Source organism: Sceloporus occidentalis, unplaced genomic scaffold, assembly GCF_023333645.1.
Source record: "Sceloporus occidentalis isolate IW3139 unplaced genomic scaffold, rSceOcc1.0.p SCAF_4, whole genome shotgun sequence".
NCBI lineage: Eukaryota > Metazoa > Chordata > Lepidosauria > Squamata > Phrynosomatidae > Sceloporus > Sceloporus occidentalis.
In genome coordinates, this window is record NW_028316984.1 from 18,610,753 (window position 1) to 18,625,860 (window position 15,108).

Sequence of the window (15,108 nt, forward strand, 5' to 3'; positions counted from 1 at the left end):
AGTTTTCTTCTATTGCCACTTCCTCCTCACTCTCTCTGGCTTCCCAGCTGCATTATAACCAGGTGCTGAATGTGTCCCAGTTGCTTGGAAACACTGTTCTGATGTATCCCTCACAGATTTAGCTTCAGGTCACCCCTTCACAATCACCCCTGTCACCTATATTTTAAAATAATGTGGCATATGTCCCTTCTTTCTGCATGTGGAATGTAGGGGCAGGTAGTGAAGAGACACATAAAATGGGAGCAAATTGTGGATGTCTAATGCAAAATGTCTAATGAATTCTGTTCAAAATGTTGACGTACCAGGCTGTGAAGAGATGCGAAAGGCAAAAGACCTGGTCTAGCAAGCAAGAAAAGGATGTCTGTGTTTGAAGGTGTTCAATTTGTGACTATAATTTTAAATGTCTTATGAACAATTGATCAGTAAATTTCCAAAGAAACACAATTTACTACGTGTGCTTGTTTGTACAAACACCTATTTGGGCACAAAATACTGGCTTTACTATCCCTGAATATGCATTTTGCTATCTAAAATCCACTTTTTGTTTTGTTCAGTTGTAATCAAGGATATCTGAGTCTTGCACCAATACATCAAAAGCTATCATAACAATTTAATTTCAAGCATAAATACATTTTGAAACTTGAGGGGGGAAAACTTGCAGGATGATATAAAGTAGAGAGTGGTGAATCCATAAGTAGAATAAAGGCTAAGCACTTATTTTACTTAATGCCAGTCTGTTCTATATTGTTCCCCATGAAAATAGCTTTTCCTGAAAGAAAAAGGAATGGAGGGTGTTGGTGGTGGGGGTGTTGGTTGTGCCTTTCTTGTATTGTGCATGCTTAATCCCTTAGGCTTATGAATAACATTTGGAGGTGCTATTGCTCAAGAAATTAGTATGTGGAATGTGGGACATTAATGAGTGCTTTCCCATATGATTACATATTGGGATTGACCACAACATAATATTTTGGGAGGATGCTTATTCTCCAAGAAAGACCTGTGCAAAATGTATTCCACATGTAAATATTACCATTGTATGTAATAATGGTTATGGGATGATCATATGAATCAGTTGTAATCAATAAGCAGTATAATTTTATTTTTCCAACATGATTTGATTAACAATCCCCCCCCCTTGTTATTTTTCTTAGACAATCTGCTTCATCTTGACTCATCTTCATTCCAGGATAGTTGTGTCTCTGAGGCCCTCTGATAACTTTGACATGGTACAGAAGATTTAAAATTGGGTAATTGATCCTCTTCATATAGATTAGAACTAAAACCTCATATTTTCTCCATCTTTGGTTTTGAAACTTATCTTTAACTTTCTTCTGTTGTGTGTGTGTGTTTCTTTCAGCTGATGTTCACAAGGAAAAGAGTCACGTGATGTATGAAGGCAAACACATACACTTTTCTGAGGTTGACAATAAGCCGTTGTGCTCGTACAGCCCCAAACTGTGCAAGCAAAGAAGACTTAACGGCTACGCCTTCTGTATCAGGCATGTTCTAGAGGACAAGACTGCCCCCTTCAAGCAATGTGAATATGTGGCCAAGTACAATAGCCAACGCTGCACCAACCCCATCCCCAAATCTGAGGACCGTAGGTAAGTCATATTGGCACAATAAAAAGAGAAATATCTCTGTGGTGCTCCATGTTAAGCAAAGCTGTGTCTGGCCAGAATTTTAAATGTTAGACCACTTAAGTTCCACATTTGTTTGCAGTGGCTTCTTTGTAAGGTCCGAATAAGTTTGCAAGCAAACCAATTTTTCCAGGCAAGCATTCTCTGAGGATGCTAGTCACAGATGCTGGCGAAACCTCAGGAAGAAACTCTTCTAGAACACGGCCACATAGACCGAAAAACCCACAAAAAACTATGGATGTCAGCCATGAAAGCATTTGACTTCTCAGAAATTAGTTTTTCAGGGCAAAGAATTAGGGATGAATTATTAGCACAGACCAACAGTCTTGATAATAAACCAGCTAAAGAAACACTGTCAGTGGAATGCACAATCATTTCCATGTTTGCCTGCGAAAACATCTTGTCATGTTATATTTGAAGATAATATCTTCCAGACAACAATGATGGATAAAATTTGCTCCTACATAAATGTGCTCACAGCTTCAGCCTTGGTCATATCACTTTAAATCAAGCAATATTTAGTATCCATTTAGTAGTTTCTTCTAAAACAAGTTTAAAAGTAAAAAAGGCCATAATAGAATTATAAAAATACCAATACCCATATCTTGTTGACATTTCCCCTTATTAATATCTGCCTACTTTCTTTTACTGACACTAGCAGTGTTCCTCTAACTTCTTAGAAGTTTCAGTTCACTGCCAATTCATTCTTTAGTTTTCAGGGGAATCTCTTGCTCTTTGTATGATTTAAATTCATCATTTTTGCTAAAAATTATAGGTGGTATGAATTCTTTGTTGCAGCACTCAAGATGTAGAACAAAATAAACATAGTTTTTAAAATTTGAATTATGAATCCAGGAAATTTAAATATTTATTAAAATGGCACCTGAACATACTGGTATATTTAGAAGACTTTGGAAGTGGACAGAGGAAGGAACTGCCTTTTAGGTCAAACAGAATGGAGATGGAAGGAAAGTGCAAAGAATTAACTTCTTCCCTTTTTTAACAAGAGTTTGATTTGCTTATGCCTATTTTTTATTTCATGGAATGCTGGCCTACAGTTCCTGAGGGCCTCAGGTTAGTAGGTGGCGTTCTATCCATCTCCTCCTCCTCATTTTTATACCAGTCTTCTTTGATTTTAACTCATCTCTTTCTTCAAGGAGGTTACCGTGGTATATGTGGATCTTCCAATCCTTTAGCCTTACTAGAGTGTTGTGATGTAGGTTAAAATGAGTTAGATAGGCCCAAGGAGCTTCATGGCATAGCAGGGATTGGGCTTTAGGCAATATTTCAGAGGAACGAACTGGCAAAACCACCCCTGAGTAATTCTTGCTCAGTGAAATTCATAGGGCCGCTATAAATTAGCAGGCCACTTGAAGGCACATAAGCATACACACTCCCTGTTGCTATTCTTATGTTTTCAGGGTTAGAATTGTTTGCACCAAACCAAAAATATCCTGCTCTATTTACTGTTTAGCTTACTTATATTGAGTTGGGGAAAAACATGTTTGTTCTTTGCTGAATTGTTTTCTGTGCCTGGAACTATTAAATAAGATAAGTAATTTTTGTGTTTTCACTAATTTTCAAGCATAAGATTGGAGAGTTAGGGAGGTAAGCTTTCCACAGAAGTGTGTTAAACCTAACGGAGCTATTTTTGTTTAGGTAAAACCTTTGTTGCCATTCACTATAATCTACCCCATGTGTATCCTTTAAATGCAGCCTACAATTCTGCAACTGTACTGATGTTAAATTGGAACTATGTGATATCCTGACTAATTGGGCATGAGATGTTCAAATTTCCTTTGTTGAGCCTTTCCCCAAATACTGTTTCCTCAGCTGAGTGGTTGGCATAAGGGCTAGATGGAAAACATAATATGCTGGTTTTACTTTTTAAAGGTACTGCAACAGTCACCTACAGGTTCTTGGCTTTTTACCGAAAAAGGAGAGGAAGAAAAAGAATGATCCAGTAGAGGAGGTAAAAGTTCGGCACCAGATGGATTCAATGGCCTTCAGCTTGACAGTCCCTCCTCTGGCCTTGAAGATGTCCAATGGTCTGGATGGGATGTCTCTCTCTCCACCAGGAGCCCGACTTCCTCTCCACTACTTGGAAGCAGAACTGGAAGACCCCTTTGCTTTCAATGAGGAAGATGATGATCTCAAGAAAGGGGCTACAGTGAAGAAAAAGCTGCAGAGCAAATTAGCCCAAAACCGACAGCGCCAGAGAGAAACAGAGATTCTGAAAGTTCGCCAAGAGCACTTTAGCCCCCTTCCTGCACCTTTGCAGCAGCAGTCGCCGCCTCCTCAGCCACCGCCACCTCAGCAGCAGCAGCAGCAGCAACAACAGCAGCAGCAGCAGCACTCCCATCTCTCACCTTTACCAACTTCTTTAAAGCCAACAGGGCTACCGCAGGGCTTAGTCTGCAAGTCACCTCAACCTCAGAACACCAGCCTACCAATGCAGGGAGTGGCACCCACCACACACTCTATAGCACAAGCCAGGCAGTTGTCTAACAAAAGACCTCTGCCTCTCCTGAACCCCACTAAGGCTCCTGCCCCAGACCCACCCAGGCCTGACAGGATCCTCATGAAAGCCACAGCCTTCTCTCCTCACTCATCGTGTATGAGCCGGCTACAGAGACTGGTGAAACTGTGCACTCAGAAACAGCAGCTCGATGCTGATCTGTTTCCACATTTAGGTAAGTGGAGAATTCTGTGTTTCATTGAGCTTTCTTCACTTGTAAAATATCGATAAGTGCAAGCAAATATACTCTGTCCACTTCCCAGAGCATGGAATTTATGTTGCAGGGGATAGTAGTGCATACATAGATGTTTTGTATATTCACAGCTGAGTATACCCATAACTGAATCTTCTAAAATTCAGCTTGGTATTAGCCATTTTATGTTTTGATTGCTATTTTTCAAGGGAGGAACTGTTACTCTGAGTATCAACTTTAGCCTTTGTTATGTGTACAAAGCTCCAGAAGCTCCAGTTTAAATTTCTTAGGAACTATGAGGTTTCATATAATAGTGATGACATATACATATATGATTATACAGTCCAACTCACTGGAAAGTAGGAAGCTGACTTAGGGAAGGGGACTAGCTGTGTGGCACATAACAGTTTTCTCCTGCACTTTTCTGCTCCCCCTCAGCATCTGCCTCCTGAGTCAACTACTTTGATTTGTATGCTTGAGCCAGTCTTTATTGCCTGGGCAGTGGAGATTAGTACTGTACTTGTCTTCCTCTGTTGACTTAGGTACAGGTGTATCTCAGTTAACATAGAAGATGTGTTCCTTGGCCTTATTTCTTTAACAGAAAGTGTGGGACCAAGGGCAGAAATAATATGGAAAGAAAAAATAACCCCACACTAACAACATGCACTTGTGAAATGAAACAACCAGATCAAGTTTCATAAGCAAACAAAAACATTTTGAGCCTGCTAGAGACCACTTGGAAGCTTTTTCTGAAATGTATCCACTGATTTTTTTTTCTTTCCACAGCTTCCACTTTTCTTGATTTCCATTTTGGAAACTTAAGAGTGCCGTGCTTTTTTTTTTTAAACTTGTTTGGGGGAGCTGGTGAGGCAGGCTTATCTACTCTCCCTTTTCTCTCTGTTTTTCTGTTCATGCATAGACAGTAAAAGATTGTGGAGGCAGCTGCCGTTTACTTTGCATGATGTAGGAAGGCACACAGAGCTACAGTAGAATCAGCTAGAGCAGGATTCCATTCTTTTCCAGCTCATGCTTTATTACATTGTTTACTGCAGAGATGCTACTGCAATCCAATAGTGAAAGTGTGAGTTTCTCCAGTCTTCCTTCACCATTATCCCCATGCTGGTACTGCTAAAATACTTTCAGCTAGACAGAGGACAAGGAAAGAAGGTGGGGCTGGGCAGGTATAAAAAGACAGCTCAAAAGAGAACTTTGTTGTCAGAGGCTTTCTTAACTGTACAGTACTTGTATATGAGAGTGGAATAGACCCACCCACCCCCATGATCCTATGGATATGGGGGAGGCGGTTTATAATTGTTTGGAGACTTCACATTGCTTAGGATGTCTTCTTGTTACATGTTTAATACTCTGTCTTATAAGGAAGTTGTGGTTCATAATGAGGCATTCTGTGAGTTACCCAATATTTCATTTTGAACACCTATTAATTTCGTAGATCTGAAAGAGGAAGTGTATATGTGTCTTGTGCATTGCCACAAGAATGCCAGGGATACTTGAGCCTCTTTGGGAGTATTCATTTCCTTTTATACTTTCAAGGGTTGGACTGGTCTGAAGACAGTGGAGAAGAATTTGAAGAACTGGAGCAAAATTCGCCATACCATGTTGCATGGTCTATCCGGGAAGCCCTCAGATATGAAAGGAATGAGTAAGTATATGAACAGAAACAGAAGAATTGAATAAGTAAAAACAATAGGAAACAGTGGCGCGTTACAGAGCGCCCAAAATGGGCGCTCTGCTGGCACTGCCGGTTGCTGCATCCGGGAACCGCAGCAGTCAAACTGCGCAGTTCCCGGACGCACCAAAAAGAAGTCACAAAAAGTGGTTTCTTTTTGGGCCCCGGAAGTGGCACTGCAAGTGGCCAATGGCGCACTCGCGACGTCACTTCCGTTGCTGGACATGCGGATGCTATGCGTCCGTGACGTCAAGATGGCGGCACCCGTGTAGAATGGGCACCGCCATTTTGTACGTCCCCAGGACGTACTAGGGTTAGGGGCGTGCGTAAAGCACGCCCTTTCCTAACCCTAGTACGTCCTAGGGATGTACTTTACGCCCGTGCGGAACGGGCCAGTATGTCAAATGGGTATTTGGAGAAGTTACAGATTCAGAGGACTATGAAGGTCATGTTATTCAAGTTATTATTGATTTTGTAAAGTATATATATTAGACTTTATTTTCACTGCTGAAATGTAAAACTACTGTTTTTATTTAGTAAATGCCTACAGATTGGCTTAAAACATTTTGTTGGAACCACATGGACAATTGTTAGGTATTTCATTGTCTTTTATAGAAGTTTATTTGTACATGTTTTCACACTGCTGTATTGTCTATTGCATTATTCTTTTCAATATATATCTTGCTTTTTTTCTTTCTCTTTTTCTTTCATTATAGTTTTTGCACAGCAAATGATAAATAAAAACTCATTTAGTTGGATGTAAATAAATCAATAAACCAAGTATTTAATTGTTAGGGAAATTGTTAAAGGGTCACCTTGGTCCAAAACACACTGCAGAAATAATCCAGCTTGAGACCGCTTTAACTGTCCTAGCTCAGTGCCAGGGAATTTTGGGAAGTGTTGTTTTGTGAGACATTTAGCCTTCTCTGTCAGAGAGGTCTGGTGCCACAGTAAGCTACAATTCTCAGGATTTCCTAGCACTGAGCCAAGGCAGTTCAAGTGATCTCAAACTGGATTATTTCTGCAGTGTGTTTTGGACCTTAGTCAAGCAAACCTTTAAAAAAGACAAATGCAGAAACTGAGTTCAGAATCCAAATAACAAAACAGGATGTGTGATCTTAGTTGTTATCCTTTGTAGTGGTCCTGTTTCTATACTGAGAGCAATGTCTTATGGTCCATTTGTATGAGCTATCATTGCATAGTATTGTAGCTTGTGGTGTTGCAAGAGCAAGGCTATTTCACCACTGCAGTGTTTTGTCTTAAAGCTCTACACTTCCAATAGTCATTGGATATTGCATAGAGATAAGAAGGCATAGCAGGAAGGAGACTTGAAATCGCTTGGATGTAAATTATAGTCAGAGGGACCCACATGAATTTATTAAATTTCTATCTTTCCAATCAATAATTTACAGGATGAAGATTAAGAGTACAGTGGACCCTTGTTATATGCTGGGGTTTGGTTCCAAGATCCCCTGTGGATAACAAAATTCATGGATGCTCAAGTCCTATTAAATATAATGACATAGCAAAATGGTGTCCCTTATAAAAAATGGAAAATTTTGAAAGTTTGATATTTGAATATTTTTTTAACATTTTCAAACCATGGATGCTTGAATCCATGTATAAAAAATCTGTGTATAAGAAGGGCCGACTGTAAAAACTTTAACTTGGATCATAAGATCCTGTGAACAGAGTTCACATTGAATACGTAATCACCTCTCACCCACACCTTCCACCATCAGTATCTTCCTAATGGATCAGAAACCTTCAGCTGGAAGAAGGGCAACTCAAAATGCAATCAAAAAGTTACTGTGAGCATTCTAGAACACCTCAAAGAACAGTTAAGTCAGGAGACTAAAAGCAGCAGTGTAATCACATGGTGAAACATTTCCATTATAAAACCTGTGGGGTGGGATGTTAGGGTCTCTGACTGATGCTGGATGGACACGGTTGCAGGCATCAGATAATTGTCCCTGGAGGGCAATTGCATAAATAAATATAAATTAAATAATAAAAATAAAAGCTTTATTTTTATCCTGCCTCTCTGTCAAAAGACAATCGAGGTGGCTTACAATTAAAAATGCATTATGTAGGCAAACATTCCTTCAGCTCCTAGGATTCATACTGTCTAAAAGAGACTTTAGTTGTGCATGTTTTATGTAATAAGAAGTTTAAATGCCAACTACTTCATTGGGCAATTTTTCCCTCCACAGGCCAGATGATACTGATGCCAGCGGCAGGAGTTCCCGCATTTCCCAACTTTGCACTTATTTTCAGCAGAAATACAAGCACCTCTGCCGCCTGGAGCGGGCAGAATCCCGACAAAGGAAATGCCAACATACATTCCGGAAAGCATTGCTGCGGGCAGCCAGCCAAGAACCAGAGTGTGCTGGGCAGCTGATACGAGAGCTCCGAAGAGCCTCGTGTACTCAAACCAGGTGAGGCCCCACATGCGCTCGTGCAGCCATCCAGTATGCAGGGACGTAGCCAATGGGGGGGGGTTCTTGGGGTCCGGACCCCCCCTTCCATTAGAAAAATGAATGGTGCATGCTGCTGTGCCGCCGCGCCCAAGCCCCATTATAATGGTGGTACTTAGTCTGGACCCCCCACTTCCTAAAATCCTGGCCACGTCCCTGCAATATGCTGAAAGTGAAAATGACTACATATATGTACTTATATACACAAACAAGCCCCCCCCCCCCCCCAATATATCCCAATCATTTCTGTGGAGCATTGTATGTAGATTTTGTAGGAGGAAGTCCTAGTATGCCATTCTGGGAGCAAAATATATGAGGTTCAACAATTTATGTAAAAAAATCAATAGTAAACTCAATTATAATTGATTTTTAAGTAAGGTAATTTTATACACAATATTTTTAAATAATTTTGTACATGAAATAAAGTTTGTGTGCATTGAACCATCAGAAACCAAGGGTGTCACTATCTCTACCATCTATATGGACAAAGATTTTTGAATATTTTGGATTTTGGAATTCAGGATAAAGAATACTCAGCCTGTATAAAACTTGAGAACAAGAAATATTCCAGCACCTCCGCACAGTTTTGAGTCTGATGTTGGGTATATTCACTTATTCCATCCAAATTTTGATTTAGTCACAATGATAGGGGTGTGCAATTTAATTACATTTTTTTTCCAGTTCTGCAATGAGCCATAGAGGCTGTATGCACACCAGCGAGCTTTTCCCATAACCAGTCGTGGAAGGGTTTTAGTTGACTATTCTTCACCTCCCTTGTTTGACAAAAGGACCTAGAGCTCTATGTTGTTAGATAAAAGAAGATTGCAGAATTACAGTGTAACGTTTGTATTAGATGAAGTTAATCTAATTAAATTGCTGTAATGCAGATGTTGTCAAGACTTGTGATATCATGACTTGTGATATCTGATAGACATTAATTCTGTCCACCCATTTATGCCTCATGCATCAAGATCTGGTTAGTTTGAAATAGTCTTCAAAAGTAGCCTTACATTCAATATCTTACAGTTGTCTAAACTGGATGTTTCCAAGTTATTTGTTCCTAGGAGGATGCGGCTGTGTCTCACTCACTGGCCAGTGGCAAAGCTGGAGTTAAGAGTAATCTCCACATTGCATCTCTGGCGCCCTTCCACTACACAGATATAGCACTATTCTTCCACTTAAAACTGCTGTGGCTGCATCGTATGGCATCCCTCAACTGCCAATTGCAGAATTTCACAGGATGCAGCCATATAATCCACCCAGTACACTCAGGTCCTCTGAGGTATACAGTGGCCCCTTCCTATATGCGGGGATCCATTCTGGCCCCGGCTTCCCCCCCCCCCCCCCCGGTGTATGGGAAAACCCATGTACAGTTAAATCCCATCATTTTCTATGATGGCATGTTCTATGGCCATTTTGTCCGCCATGGCTTGCCTTATGCATAAGCTCAAATCCACATAAGGCAAGCCCGGATATGCTGCGGGCACACTGTATTTACTTCAGTGAGCCAGAACTAGGAGGCAACTGTCACCTAGAGGATTTTTTCTTCAGCCTCCCCCAGATTGGAATGACCTACTGGAAGAGATTTAACAGCTGGATGGGCCATTTGAATTTAAAACAGCACTAGAGACAAGTCTTTCCTAGCAGACCTATCCAGATAATTTTTTAATTATGAATTTTAAACTATGAATTGATTGTTTTTAATATGTATTGGCATTACATGCTCTTTTAATTGAGATGATGTGTTCTAACTGGTGTTATGTGTTAAAATTTAATCTATTACTATTCCGTGCCTCAATCCATAAAGAGAGGCAGGTAAGAAATAATTGTGGTGTAATGGTTTGAAGGTTGGAGTAGGACTCTGGAGAACAGGGTTCGATTCCCAGCCTGACCATGAAACCCACTAGGTGACCTTGGGCAAGTCACAAACCCTCTGAACAGATCTTGACAAGAAAACCCCAGGATGGGTTTGCCTTGGGTGTGTGTTTTATGCCTTCAAGTCCCTATAGTGACTCTAAGGCTAGCTTATGGCGATTGTAAGGTAAACCTATCATGGGGTACTATATGCTAAGTGCTGATGACTGGTAATATCAGTGCCACCCTGTTATTGCCAGCTGCCTTGCATTACATATCAGAGTGCTTCAGAAAGTTGAGACTAGGCAAGAACTATTGGCCTCCGGAAGTGACATCCTGTTATCCTTTTGTTTTCAGCACAAAGCAGGTGAAGCAGAGGGATGCATCGCCATGTAGTGGAACTACCAAGGGTGAACCATGCACCAACAAGGCTCTTCCATTCACTAAACATTGTTTCCAGCGTATCCTTTTCAGTGTTCTCTTGTTCATGAAAGTGTAATTATGACAGTTACAGTTGCTTTATGTTTCTAGGAAATATTGCTGCAGGGTGCCTGATTTCTGAGAATATACTTTATTCACACATTTGCCACATTGTGCAGCAAGAACTAGAGTGTACTTGTGATAATTTCTTTGTATCATTGGAGGGGTAAGATGAAGAGGTATCTGCAAGAAAATTATAAATATTTGCCTATTAGATCTATTTCTTTGTACCACAGTTTGTAACTTCTTTCCTGCAGACATTTAGTACAGCATAATGTTTTCTGTTCAAAATAGGTAAACCTGACGTTACTAACAAATCCAGAATGAATTCCAGTAAAGCTATAGTAGCTGTCATATGAGCAATAGATACTTATCATGGGACATTCTAGTTAAAGTACTGTATATAAACAGCTTAAATGACTTCTGAAGGATTGGGACAGTATGACTGACACAGAATTTTTTTTAAAAAAAATTGTTCCTGGTCTTGGGATACAGGAGCTTGAGCATACATGTCTTTTTGCCCTTGCCCTTCTCTAAACGTCGGGTTTACCCATTTTGAACAGAAAACATTATACTGCACTAAATGTCTACAGGAAAGAAGTTACAAGCTGTGGTACAAAGAAGTAGATCTAACAGGCAAATATTTATAATTTTCTTGCAGATACCTCTTCATCTTAACCCCCCTCCCCCCCCCCCAGTGATACAAAAATTGAAACTGAATTGATACTGAAAAATTGAGTGAGATGGTAATCTTGAAACTGAGACTGTAGATTTAAAATCTCCATCCTTATTTTCTTGAATGATGGCATCAGGCCAGGTTTTAATACAGCTTAACCTCCATCTTTCCATTCTGAGAGATGACATGAGGCAGGAGTTGCAGGTATAAAATGACTGCTCTCTATAACTATTGTGAATGGGCACATATTAACACATTTTGCACAAGTATACCATACATTGTTTAAATTTATGGGATCATGGAAAGCATTAAGGCAATCCTTTTCAGTAGTGTGATCTCTGAGGCGGCAGCAGAGAGAGAGAGAGAGAGAGAGAGAGAGAGAAATAAAGTCAGAATCTGCTAATTAGTAGGCATCATCCATTAACTATTTACGACCAAGTTGTAATTTAAATTTACTTCCAGGCAAGTATCTGCTCTGAATTCTGTGGTTATACACCACAACAGCATGAACTTGTAATAGTGCCACTGTTACAGACTGCAAAGAGATGAACATACAGTGTCATAGATATGATCCATTATTGAGCCAGCATGGTGTAGTGGTTTGAGTGCTGGACTGTAACTTTGAAGACCAGGGCTCAATTCCGCTTGGCCACTAAACCCATTGGGTGACCTTGGGCAAGTCACAAGCTCTCAACCTCAGAGGAAGGCAATGCCAAACTTCCTCTGTATAAATCTTCCCAAGAAAACCCCCTGATAGGTTCACTTTAGGGTTGCCATAAGTCGGAAATGACTTGAAGGCATACACCCACAACAAACAAAATTGATTATACAGCCAACCATGCAGATAACATTTCTTGTGAGGTTGACGGGTTTGATCCACAGAAAATCTGAATTTTCTCATAATCTAAATTGTTTTAATTGTTTCAGTATGGTGTGTAGTTACAAAAAATGTGAGGCAGTAAAATGACTTAAAATGAATGAAAGATGTACAAGCCTGTAGTATCAATAGAAGAGGAAGAATACAAATCATACAAATCATTACATTAGAAATCCTTACAAATGAAGAGCCTGAACATGAGTATATGGAATTCTAACAGGAAAGGAAAGAAAGGATTCCACATTGAAAAAGCTAAGAATGTTAATGTGTTTTCTTGTATTCCCTTACTTTATAAATTCATATAAAGCTCTTTTAGGTTTCTTTTCCCCCCTTTTCCCCTTTCTAATCACTGTAGTCTAGAAATTAGAAGAAGACTAGGATTGGGAAGGGCAGCTATGAAAGAACTAGACAATATACTGAAGTGTAAAGTTATAACTGAATACTAAAGTGAGGATCATCCAAGCAATCGTATTCTCCATCACCATATAGAGATGTGATAGCTGGCCGGTGAAGAAAGCTGATAGAAGGAAAATAAACTCATTTGAGATGTGGTGCTGAAGAAGAGTGCTGAGAATACTGTGGATGGCCAAAAAGACAAACAATTGGGCCATAGAACATCAAGTCAACCCTCCCTAGAAGTCAGGATGACTAAATTGAGCCTGTCATTATTTGGCCACATCATAAGAAAGCTTGGAAAAGACATGGATGCTAGGAAAGGTGGAGGGCAGCAGACAGAGAGGAGAACTGCATGCTAAATAGTTAGACTCAACTAAAGAGACTACAAGCCTGGGCCTGCAGTACCTGAGCAGAGCAGTGGAGGACAGGGAGTCCTGGAGATGTCTCATCCAAGGGGCCACCATGAGTCAGGTTTAACGACAACAAGAAGAAAAGAACTTTACAGATTAGAAAAGAACAAAGTGTTTGAAAGGAAAGCGCATGTTGAAGATTGACAGTTCAGTAGCTTTTACAGTCTGATCTCAATATTGCTGTACTTTAGAGTAGAGCAATTAGATATGTTAATAGACTAACTCACATATTCAGCAGCCCCACACAGCTCACAGCCAGGAAACAATTGTATGGAAGCACTGTGGAACTACTGCCTCCATGTGGAAGCTGTAAATGCTGGTGTCATTATATCTTTGGGCACAGTAGCCCTTGTTTGAAATGCCATCAAGATTATTCATTAGGGCTTCAGTCCTAAACAACTGCCTTGTGCTTATGCCCTCATGGATTCACTGGGTATGTTAATCATATATGCCTGCTCACTTCCTTTGTATACTAAAGTACTTCTTTAAAAGGTGAGGTGAATGCATTTACTTTGAAGCCGAAATGTGTCTTGTTTACCCATTTCAGTGATAGATAAATATACAGACAAGACAAGTGAAGCATGAATCTCAGGAAAATACCATCTTGTTCAGAAAGTGTCTGATGTGTCACCATGGGAATGGTGGAAGTTATAATTTGTTTAATAGAGAGAAACTAGATAATAAGTTTATATATCTTTTCTGAGCAATATAATTTTACATTCAAGATTCAGTTTATTGACTCCCCTGTGCATTGTCTTTCAGGAAGTCAGGAAGAATACACTTTTTATATATGGATGACAGAAATCCTCTTTTTAATATTTGAGTATGGATTACTTTAGTTGGGAGAAAGCAAATCTATTGATTGCACCCCCTCCTCCCATGACAGTATTGATTAAGAATCTCTAGGAAACAGGCACATGAACTCATTAACAAAATAGTTCCTTCCATAAAACTATTTCAATAAATTGTAAAACATTAGCAGTTCTGCTTTGTGGCAGTTTTGTTCTGTTTTTGGCTTTTAACTGTTGACTTTGCAACTTTTCGTAGCTTGAACCATGAATAATGTTTTAAGTAAATGCTTGAAAGTAAGATTAAATGACCGAAAGTTTTAAACAAGGATTGTACTTTTATTCTCTCTGAAAGCCAAGTTGACTGTTCCCTCCCACCCCAAAATGGCATATTATTCTTGACACAGACATATACAGATATCCTCTTGAACCGGTCACAGCAGCTTTTCTCAAGCTGCACAGCCAAGTTTGCCGATGGACAGCAATGCTCTGTGCCAGTTTTTGACATCACGCATCAGACACCCTTGTGTGAAGAACACGCCAAAAAAATGGTAAGTTTATTTAGTAGAATACTTTTAAAATGTGCAAACTCACAGCAATATTTCCTGTAAAGAACAGGGTTATGCTAGAGTGTGTTTCATATCTCCCTTCAGAGAGCTGTATTTTGGGCTTTGAGAAAGAGCCACTGCATTACTTACTGTCAGTAATCTGTCAGTAATAATAATACAAAGTCATATAATCAAATAGTTTTGGCTTTTCTTTTAAAGCCTGGGTTAACCTAAAGGTTTATGGGTTTTTGAACTTCATAATTGCACCCTAGTTTGATTCTGTACATTTTTTGCTTGCCATTGAGTCTCACCGTATTCTGTACTTCCATGGAACTATTCATAGGAATCCAGTTTGTGAGTGAAGTGAGCCCTCTTTATGTCTGCTTATTTTATTAGAGCAGACACGATTATCCAGGCCATTCTGCTAGCATGCCACATTAGGTGGAGGCTGAGTGTTTCACTTAGGTTGCACAATTTATATCTTAATTTCAGAGGTTCTTGCCATTTATGTTGGTCAGTGAAACACAGGTTCCCACTTCTTTTTCTCTTAGACTTAAAAATTAT

At 39.7% G+C, this 15,108-nt stretch overlaps 1 protein-coding gene across 5 annotated transcripts in view; it reads left to right on the forward strand.

The window, feature by feature from the left end:
* Window positions 1–15,108, forward strand: part of INO80D (INO80 complex subunit D) — a 50,376-nt gene that overhangs the window by 16,763 nt on the left and 18,505 nt on the right. For 4 of the 5 annotated variants that reach the window (XM_089519335.1, XM_089519336.1, XM_089519337.1 and 1 more), the window contains 7 exons: window positions 1,152–1,247; window positions 1,358–1,604; window positions 3,534–4,333; window positions 5,903–6,011; window positions 8,252–8,476; window positions 10,727–10,830; window positions 14,414–14,547. In XM_089519335.1, the coding sequence (XP_089375461.1) occupies window positions 1,387–1,604; window positions 3,534–4,333; window positions 5,903–6,011; window positions 8,252–8,476; window positions 10,727–10,830; window positions 14,414–14,547 (1,590 nt within the window). In that variant the 5' untranslated portion in view covers window positions 1,152–1,247; window positions 1,358–1,386. The remainder of the gene's footprint in view (window positions 1–1,151; window positions 1,248–1,357; window positions 1,605–3,533; window positions 4,334–5,902; window positions 6,012–8,251; window positions 8,477–10,726; window positions 10,831–14,413; window positions 14,548–15,108) is intronic. The other variant, XM_089519340.1, reaches the window with a different exon arrangement.